The 10,608-nt window shown below is 47.3% G+C and overlaps 1 protein-coding gene across 2 annotated transcripts in view; it reads left to right on the forward strand.

Annotated features, from left to right (window-relative positions):
• gpr107 (G protein-coupled receptor 107) overlaps positions 1 to 10,608 on the forward strand; it is a 24,489-nt gene extending 13,881 nt beyond the window's left edge. For both annotated transcript variants that reach the window (XM_030775420.1, XM_030775412.1), the window contains exons 15-18: positions 2,744 to 2,793; positions 4,689 to 4,772; positions 6,467 to 6,591; positions 10,160 to 10,608. In XM_030775420.1, coding sequence (XP_030631280.1) covers positions 2,744 to 2,793; positions 4,689 to 4,772; positions 6,467 to 6,591; positions 10,160 to 10,250 — 350 coding nt within the window. In that variant the 3' untranslated portion in view covers positions 10,251 to 10,608. The remainder of the gene's footprint in view (positions 1 to 2,743; positions 2,794 to 4,688; positions 4,773 to 6,466; positions 6,592 to 10,159) is intronic.

A 10,608-nucleotide genomic window follows, 5' to 3' on the forward strand; every position in this document is an offset into this window, starting at 1 on the left:
ATCTGATGGTATGGACTGTGTGGTGTGTCTGTTGTGTGTGGTCTGTGCTGTGTCTGTTGTGTGCAGCAGTGTGGTGTGTGGAGTTTTCTCTGACTGATCTGATGGTATGGACTGTGTGGTGTGTGGAGTTTTCTCTGACTGATCTGATGGTATGGACTGTGTGGTGTGTCTGTTGTGTGCAGCAGTGTGGTGTATGGACTGTGTGCAGTGTCTGCAGTAGAACATCTGTTTAGCATGCACTGCGTCTGCTGGCTTTGGCACACACTGCGCTGGCTCTCAGTGCTGATGCTCTCTCTCTTCCCTGTGTCTCTGTAAGACGGAGCGCTCTCTATCATCCAAACACCAATAGAGTGGCCAAGTGCATTAACCCAAGCCCCCAGCCATATTCCCAACCCCCTGCACTTCCCAGACAATCTCCGATATATTCCCAACCCCTTGCACTTCCCAGACAATCTCCGATATATTTCCAACCCCCTGCACTTCCCAGACAATCTCCGATATATTCCCAACCCCTTGCACTTCCCAGACTATCCCAGATATATTTCCAACCCCCTGCACTTCCCAGACAATCTCCGATATATTTCCAACCCCCTGCACTTCCCAGACTATCTTAGATATATTTCCAACCCCCTGCACTTCCCAGACTATCCCAGATATATTTCCAACACCTTGCACTTCCCAGACTATCCCAGATATATTTCCAACAACCCTGCACTTCCCAAACTATCCCAGATATATTTCCAACACCCTGCACTTCCCAGACTATTCTAGATATATTTCCAACACCCTGCACTTCCCAAACTATCCCAGATATATTTCCAACACCCTGCACCTCCCAGACAATCTCCAGGATATTGCTAACACTCTCCACTTCCCAGCCAAACTCAGATATTCTCCCAACACCATCAGGTCTCAGCAGTTGTAAGAGTTACTGTGAATCTGTTGTCATTGTGAAGCATGACTGTTGTCTCTCACTTTGTCTGTTCAGGTCAGTGGCTGATGTGCTGCTCACACCCCCTCAGTGAGTTAAAAGAAAGATGTCATGCGTCAGTGTTGAATAATGTGTTTAATTTTGATAAACTGGGGGTGGGGGGATCTTAATTGAGTAGGCTGATTGTTTTGACTCCTGTGCTGTATCCAGTGGAGAGACTGAACAGGGCAAGAACAAACCAAGGGGTTTTTTTGTTTGTTTTTAACAAAACAAGTTACTCTGGTCTCTGTTTTCAGAGAGTGACTGTACATTTGATTGCTCTGTAGTCTGCTGCAGGTTCATTCTCACAGTGGCTTCGGAATGACTGGAGCGTCCATGTGTCTTCGGAATGACTGGAGCGTCCGCGTGTCTTCGGAATGACTGGAGCGTCCGTGTGTCTTCGGAACGACTGGAGTGTTCATGTGTCTTCGGAATGACTAGAGCGTTGTGTGGCTTTTCAGAGAGAGCTCGGAGAAATGCCAGATCATGTAAAGGGTGACTTTGGCTGAGCTGTCACCCTGGAGATACCATGGGCTGGTTAAATGCCAGGGCCAGAGGCCTAGATGACCCGGTTCTGTTGGTTATTTTATTTCTGCTGTCAGGAAAACAGCATCTGCTGTTCAGTCAGAGGTGGGGGGATGGGGGGGGTGCGCCGTGAGGAGAATGGAAGCAGGAAAATCATGGGGTCATTATGGGTTACCGTGGCTATGTCATCACTTCAGTTTTAAACAAGGTTTCTTACAGCTGGTGTGAGAGAATTTAAGTTTGATAGCCGGTCTGTTGCCGACGGTGACAGGTTGTTTGCATGACACGTTTTGTGGCATGATGTTTTAACATAATTTGTCTCATATCTGACTCTTCACAGACACTGTAAGAGGAGTGTAGTCAGAGTAAACAACTCCAAAGAAAGTCTGAGATCCATTATGAACAGCTTAAAGCAGGTGTGTGTCTGAGATCCATTAGGAACAGGTTGAAGCAGGTGTGTGTTTGTGATCCATTAGGAACAGGTTGAAGCAGGTGTGTGTTTGAAGCACTCTGGTGTTGTCATCTTGTGTCACTAACAGAGCTCCCAAACATTCTCCCGCGTGAAGAGCATCTTAGTTTAATTAGGAAAAACACTTTTTTAATAAGCGTTCTGGAGTGTGACGGTGTCTCATGCATTGTATCTCTGTCTGTCAGAAGGCAGATGGGCTTGTCAGATGGTGTGTGTGTGTTTTGTCCACTCGGCTGTGTTTTCTGTAAAAGAGTAGGCAGCTTTGTGTGTGTGTATTTGGGTACTTTAAGAAGCTATTCCCACTGCAGTGCTGTTTGTGTCCTACTTTGGCTCTCTGTGGCACTGTTTTTCTCTGTTTTAGCTGTATGAGAGAGAGACTAAAAATAAAACCCTAAAAAACCAGGCTGGTCCAGGCCGTGGTGCTGTTTCTTTGCCTGTTTACTAACAGCCCCCCCCCCCCCTCCCCCTCCACGTCCGTGTCTGCGCTCACTGCCCTGGGAATGGAGAGAGGCAGATTCACTGGGGTTTTTTCAGTTTCTTGGTTGTTCTTCTTTTTTTGATGCACTCCCTTCACCATACAGTGTGTCTCTCATGAATTTGGTTTATGCAGAAACATTGTTCAGATTGTTTTGTTGTTTTAACACCATGGTCCTGAGTACAGAGAGTTTATGACAGATAAAAGTCTCTCTCTGTCTCTCTCTCTCTCTCTCTCTCTCTCTCTCTCTCTCTCTGGGTAACTGGGTAACAGTTATGTTATGTCTTGTTTTTTTTCCTTGTAGCTGCCATCAATCTGGCCCAGCTGAAGCTTTTCAGGCACTACTATGTCATGGTAAGTGTTCACACTATTCTCCCTCTGATCTCTGTCTTACACACACACACACACTTTCAAATGGAAATGTGTCCATCAGTCTGTGTGCAAGTGGGTGCATGATGAGATTCATGAAGTCCATGGATGATGAGACGTCTGCTCCGTCTAACTTGAACAATGACTGACGGCCTCCATTTAAATTCATATATTCATGAGTTTGTATACTTTAGATGTTTTCTCAGCCTGTGGCCACTGTATAGACCAGTCCTTACAGCTGCTTGGCCTCTACATTAGCATTTCACTGTGTGTGTGCGTGTGTGTGCGTGTGTGTGCGTGTGTGCGTGTGTGCGTGCGTGCGTGCGTGCGTGTGTGTGCGCGTGCATGTCCGACACTGGTTTTCTCTGCCTGTAACATTAATGCTGGGATCTGTACAACACCGTAACACCAAATGACACCATCAGCCTTACACACAGGCCAAATGACACCATCAGCCTTACACACAGGCCATATGACACCATCAGCCTTACACACAGGCCAAATGACACCATCAGCCTTACACACAGGCCAAATGACACCATCAGCCTTACACACAGGCCAAATGACACCATCAGCCTTACACACAGGCCAAATTAGACCATCAGCCTTACACACAGGCCAAATTAGACCACCAGACTAACACACAGGCCAAATTAGACCACCAGACTAACACACAGGCCAAATCAGACCACCAGACTAACACACAGGCCAAATTAGACCACCAGACTAACACATAGAGTGTGTTAGACTCACACCCTCTCCTTCTTTCTCTCTCTCCCTCTCTCTCTCTCTCCAGTGATTATAAACCATGCCTCTGTTTTCCCTGCCAGCTTTGAGTCTGTGTCTTTTCTGCTCTCTGCTGACACACTCTGTGCCCCTGGTCTCAGACTGCTGGCCTTGTCATCAGCCTACTCTCTCCTTCAAAATGAGAGTGTATTAAACACAAACCAGCAAACACTTTAATAAACACAAACCAGAAAAGACTCTATGAAACACAAACCAGCAAACACTTTATTAAACACAAACCAACAAGGACTCTGTTAAACACAAACCAGAAAGACTGTGTTAAATACAGAGTTGACCGGGCCTTAGCTGTGTTCATGTTCATTATTAATGACACAGTGAAATGAACCAAAATGATACGCCTCTCAGATTAGCCCTCTGTGGTCTTGCAGTCTTTAATTGTGTAAGATCCACTCACACCCAGACAGATTAGACACAGTTCTACTGGTCTCTCAGGGGGTAAAACACCGATCACCCAAACAGCCTCACCAGCCTTTAAAGAACTGAACAGTTCCCTTAACAGAGGTGTATCATGGTATATTACGTTCTGTAGCTGTTTTTTTATTGAGCTGTGAGCTATGACAGAAAAAGCATTGGTGTCATTAGTGAGTTTCTTGTCTTTTGCCCCCACACTGTTGGCTGATTAATGATGTAACACCTGTGTTAGCTGAAAACAGGACACAGTACACAGCCACAATACAGTTTGTGCAGACTGAGAGAAACTTTTAAATCATATGCTATTTAGTTCTTATATTTCCTGTCTGTCTGTCACTGGCAGATGTTGTCTTTATATTTCCTGTCTGTCTCTCACTGGCAGATGTTGTGTTTATATTTCCTGTCTGTCTCTCACTGGCAGATGTTGTCTTTATATTTCCTGTCTGTCTCTCACTGGCAGATGTTGTCTTTATGTTTCCTGTCTGTCTCTCACTGGCAGATGTTGTCTTTTATATTTCCTGTCTGTCTCTCACTGGCAGGTGTTGTGTTTATGTTTCCTGTCTGTCTCTCACTGGCAGATGTTGTGTTTATATTTCCTGTCTGTCTCTCACTGGCAGATCTTGTGTTTATATTTCCTGTCTGTCTCTCTCTCTCTCTCGTAGATTGTCTGCTATATCTACTTCACCCGCATCATTGCCATCCTTATCAAGGTCATCGTTCCCTTCCAGTGGAAGTGGCTTTATCAGGTCAGTCACCTTCCTCTCCTGCTCGTCCCTCTGGGCTGTGGAGAGGTGTTATGTTGCTGAGTTTCTGATCTCCTGATTGGTCCATGCTGTGTGGAGCTGTGAGTAGAGCTGGGCTCTGGTCGTTTGGACCCGTAGCAAAAGGCGCTGTCGGCCTGAGTTCTGACATACGCGGTTCAGGTTCTCCAAGGCCTTTATTTTTGTTTGTTCAGTGGTGGTAGATGTGTTCAGGTACATTCAGAACACAATGGGAAGATTTGTTTAAGTACAGTGGCGGTGGACATGGGTAAGTACATTAAGAATAGTAGTGGTAGATGTATTTAAGAACAGTGGATGTATTTTTGTACATTAAGAACACTACTGATAGATGTGTTAAAGTACAGTGACAGTAGATATATTTAAGTATAGTAACAGTAGATATATTTAAGTACAGTGGTGGTGGATATGTTTAAGTACAGTAACAGTAGATATGTTTAAGTACAGTGGTGGTGGATATGTTTAAGTACAGTAACAGTAGATATGTTTAAGTACAGTAACAGTAGATATGTTTAAGTACAGTGGTGGTGGATATATTTAAGTACAGTAGCAGTAGATATGTTTAAGTACAGTGGTGGTGGATATGTTTAAGTACAGCAACAGTAGATATGTTTAAGTACAGTAACAGTAGATATGTTTAAGTACAGTGGTGGTGGATATATTTAAGTACAGTAGCAGTAGATATGTTTAAGTACAGTGGTGGTGGATATGTTTAAGTACAGTGGTGGTGGATATGTTTAAGTACAGTAACAGTAGATATGTTTAAGTACAGTGGTGGTGGATATGTTTAAGTACAGCAACAGTAGATATGTTTAAGTACAGTAACAGTAGATATGTTTAAGTACAGTGGTGGTGGATATATTTAAGTACAGTAGCAGTAGATATGTTTAAGTACAGTGGTGGTGGATATATTTAAGTACAGTGGTGGTGGATATGTTTAAGTACAGTAACAGTAGATATGTTAAAGTACAGTAACAGTAGATATGTTAAAGTACAGTAACAGTAGATATATTTAAGTACAGTAACAGTAGATATGTTTAAGTACAGTAACAGTAGATATGTTTAAGTACAGTGGTGGTGGATATATTTAAGTACAGTGGTGGTGGATATGTTTAAGTACAGTAACAGTAGATATGTTTAAGTACAATGGTGGTGGATATGTTGAAGCTAAAAGAGATGGGACATGCTCTTGGTGGAACATTGAGTTTTAAATAAACACCAAAACTGTTTGGATGTTAAAGCACTGATCCACAGCCCAAGTGTTCATTCAGTGTTCTTTATTTTAATGGGATATTGAATATTTATTTTAATGGGATATTAAATGTTTATTTTAATGGGATACTGGACATTGTACTGCTGACTGTTGTTCTTTTAGTCAGGTCTGTGTTGCTTGTCGGGGGTCGTAGCTGGGCCTTCAGATCACATCACCATGTTTTTTTAGATGTTTTCAAATGATGATTTTATCTCAACATGCAAAAAAATCTTCAAAGACATGTAGTTATTTGTCCTGCAAAAACCACAAATAAATTAACATTTTTAAACAAAATGAAGCTTCACAGGGGCCTCTGCATAAGTTGATGAAATAAATTAACCATATATTGGAAAATTTATCTCTCTGTCCTGTCTGTCTGTCTCTCTGGCCCGTCTGTCTCTCTGCTCAGCTGTTAGACGAGCTGGCCACCCTGACCTTCTTCTTCCTGACGGGGCATAAGTTCCGACCGGCTTCATACAACCCATACCTGCTCCTGTCTGCAGAGGACGAAGAGGATATGGAAATGGATGATGTGTAAGAGACCAAGCCCTGATACACGTGCACGCACGCACACACACATACACACACGCACACCAAGCCCTGATACACGCACACGCACACGCACACGCACACACACACACTCTCACACACACACACACACGCGCACACCATATTCACAAGTTCCAGTTCAGCTCGAGAGAAACAGCCTAGACTCACCACCAGTGTGCTGAACACTCTGAGGCCTGAACACTCTGAGGCCTGAACGCTCTGAGGCCTGAACACTCTGAGGCCTGAACGCTCTGAGGCCTGAACGCTCTGAGACTTAAACGCTGAGCCCTTGGCCCTGCTGTAGCCAGTGGTAAATATGTAGTTGTTTAAATAAGGGAGAAGGCAGCTATCTCGTACTCTGCTCTCATTCACTGTGAGAGACATGAGTCCTGTCTCTGTCAGCCTCTCTCCACGGTAACACAGAGCCACGGTAACACAGAGCCCCGGGAACACAGAGCCCCGGGAACACAGAGCCAGGGGAACACAGAGCCACGGGAACACAGAGCCCCGGGAACACAGAGCCAGGGGAACACAGAGCCAGGGGAACACAGAGCCAGGGGAACACAGAGCCACGGGAACACAGAGCCCCGAGAACACAGAGCCAGGGGAACACAGAGCCAGGGGAACACAGAGCCAGGGGAACACAGAGCCACGGTAACACAGAGCCACGGGAACACAGAGCCAGGGGAACACAGAGCCAGGGGAACACAGAGCCAGGGGAACACAGAGCCAGGGGAACACAGAGCCACGGTAACACAGAGCCACGGGAACACAGAGCCAGGGGAACACAGAGCCAGGGGAACACAGAGCCAGGGGAACACAGAGCCACGGTAACACAGAGCCAGGGGAACACAGAGCCAGGGGAACACAGGGCCAGGGGAACACAGAGCCAGGGGAACACAGAGCCCCGGTAACACAGAGCCCCGGTAACACAGAGCCAGGGGAACACAGAGCCAGGGGAACACAGAGCCACGGTAACACAGAGCCAGGGGAACACAGAGCCAGGGGAACACAGAGCCAGGGGAACACAGAGCCAGGGGAACACAGAGCCCCGAGAACACAGAGCCCCGGTAACACAGAGCCCCGGTAACACAGAGCCAGGGGAACACAGAGCCAGGGGAACACAGAGCCACGGTAACACAGAGCCAGGGGAACACAGAGCCAGGGTAACACAGAGCCACGGGAACACAGAGCCACGGTAACACAGAGCCACAGTAACACAGAGCCAGGGGAACACAGAGCCAGGGGAACACAGAGTGACGTGGGGGCTGACAGAGGGCCTCTCTCCCACTGTAATGACCCGCCCCTCTCCCACTGTAATGACCCGCCCCTCTCCCACTGTAATGACCCGCCCCTCACCCACTGTAATGACCCGCCCCTCACCCACTGTAATGACCTGCCCCTCACCCACTGTAATGACCCGCCCCCCTGCTCTGCTCCTCCTTTTTCTCCTGCAATGATCTCACTCTGCTTTCCTCCCTTTTACTCCTCACAGTCCACATCTCCTCCTCTGTTTGTCTCCCTTTTACTCCTCACAGTCCACATCTCCTCCTCTGTTTGTTTCTACTTTTTGTTTGTTTGAGGTCTTTTTTCTCTTTAACTTGTCTCAAAAAGACTTCACCCCCCTCTCTTCACCTATGCCCCCCTCTTTTTCACAGCTCCTGAGTCTTCTCATTCCCTCTTCTCTCTCTCTCTCTGTCTCTCTCTCTCTCTCTGTCTCTCTCTCTGTCTCTCTCTCTCTCTCTGTCTCTCTCTCTCTCTGTCTCTCTCTCTCTGTCTGTCTCTCTCTCTCTCTCTGTCTCTCTCTCTGTCTCTCTCTCTCTCTCTCTGTCTCTCTCTCTCTCTGTCTCTCTCTCTCTCTCTCTCTCTGTCTCTCTCTCTCTCTCTGTCTCTCTCTCTGTCTCTCTCTCTCTCTCTGTCTCTCTCTGTCTCTCTGTCTCTCTCTCTCTCTGTCTCTCTCTCTCTCTGTCTCTCTCTCTCTCTCTCTCTCTCTCTGTCTCTCTCTCTCTCTCTCTCTCTCTCTCTGTCTCTTGGCCAGGTTGTAGCTGTATCATTCTCTTTCTCCTCATGATGCCTGAGTGCAGTTCTGCATCACCCCACCACCCCACACACACACACTCCTTCACTGTTCCCTCAGGCACTGTGTGCTCTTTCTCTTCTCCTCTCTCTCTCTCCCTCTCTCTCTCTTGCTCTCCTTCTGTCCTAACTCGTCCACAAATAGCCTCGGTGGCACCTTGTGTTCTTAGCCTTGTCTCAGCCCTTCCTCTTGTTTCTCTTTCCACCTGCTCCAATATCGAAACTGCCCCCCCCCCTTTCTCTCTCTCCTGTTTCCTGACCTATTTTCCTGCCCACTCTTTGGGTGAGTGGCTCCAGTGTGAATCAGCTGTCCCCATTGAGTCACAAACAGAGCGGAGCAGTAATAGATGACTTGGAAACTTGGTGCTGGAGGGAGAAGGGCTAAAATTCTCCAGAAGCTTCCAGAACCTTGGAATGTGCAGATGAGTGATCCAAACACGGGTCTTGTTTTGAGGCTTGAGCGGAGGTTTACTGGTACTGAAAACAGAACCATCCTTAGAACTATTGGAGTGTGGACTGCAGGGAGAAGTAACATCATTGGAAAAGGGCTCAGGGGAACTATGCAGACGCTTGGTTAGAGGATCTGACTCTGGACTGTAACAGGTCTCGGGTGTCCAGGTGAGCATCAGGTGGACCCAGCAGGTCGTAATGAGCGGCCAGGTTATTGTTGCCGGGAAACAGAAGGGTAGAGTGTGCGTTCAGATGCTCTTTGACCTGCCCTCCGACCTCAGAAGCAGGACTTCAGCCTGTAGGTGCTGGCATGGGGAGAAACAGACTGTGTTTTCTGACCGTAGCCGTCTGATGAGTTTATTTCAGGTTTCAGTCTTCGGCTCAGCTCAGCTGCATTAGTCTGTTCAGTGATCCCTCTCGAACGGCGCTCCAGTCCTGAACCATCCTCGACTTTCATTTTAGGCTTGAGATGTTTTAGATGTTTCCTAATTGGAATGCACCTGTCTTCAGCAGGAGGGCGTCTTAATCCCCCCCAAATCTGTTCTGAGCGTCAGTGAAATTCAGTGAGCGATTTCTCCTCGTCATCTCACCTTGTCTCACGCTCAAATCTGTCTCCACCGTCACCTCCACGTTCTCTGCCTCCACTGCTCCTCTGTCCCCTGCGGTGTCTCCTGTGACGTGCTAACTTCCACCCCCACCCCACTCATGTGAGCAGCCAAGCCGACCCTGGCCTGTCCCAAAAAAACGATGGAAAAAGTGCCCCGCCTGTCCTGCCAGAGACAGGTCTGAGAACCGTGGAGCCGTCGGCGCAGGGACTTCTGTGTCCCTCTGAAGTTCGTCTCCTGCTCTCTGAGGATCGACGGTCTCGTCATCAGAGAAGGAGCGCGGGCGTGGCTCAGGACAGGGGGAGGGGCTCTGATCACGTGGTGCCGCGATCGCGCGTCCCCTGTCTTTACTGTTCGTGTATTTTCTGATGGTAATTCACTTCGGTCTAACTTTTTTCCCGTTTTCTCCCTTCTCGCTGTAGCGTGACCACGTCCACGGCCATAGGGGAGGGTCTGAAGAAGGTGAAGAAGGTGTCCAATGGGCCGTCAGAGGAAAGAGAAAGCATGGCATGATGGGTGTGGCCAGGCAGGGGAGAGCGGACGGTCTCTGGACTTTGTGGCCGATGGTGTGGCGGACGCGTTTGAACTGGAGCTGCAGGGCTGGATCCACTAAAGCTGTGGGTGATTTCCCAGAATTCCCTCTGGACCTTCCCTCACCATTGTACGTTTCAACCCAGGATGAGCCGAGAGCGTGTGTATAAATCTGTAAATGTTACAGTAGGATTATGAAGGGCGTAAATTTTCCTTTCCTAACTCAGACATGTTTTAGATATTATTACAGTGGTTTCACTGGGAGAGCATAGTGCAGTACACTACCATTATTTAACTCTACTTATTGTGTTGGGTGGGATTTTGTTTGTTTATTTGTTTT

Source organism: Chanos chanos, chromosome 1, assembly GCF_902362185.1.
Source record: "Chanos chanos chromosome 1, fChaCha1.1, whole genome shotgun sequence".
Classification (NCBI taxonomy): domain Eukaryota; kingdom Metazoa; phylum Chordata; class Actinopteri; order Gonorynchiformes; family Chanidae; genus Chanos; species Chanos chanos.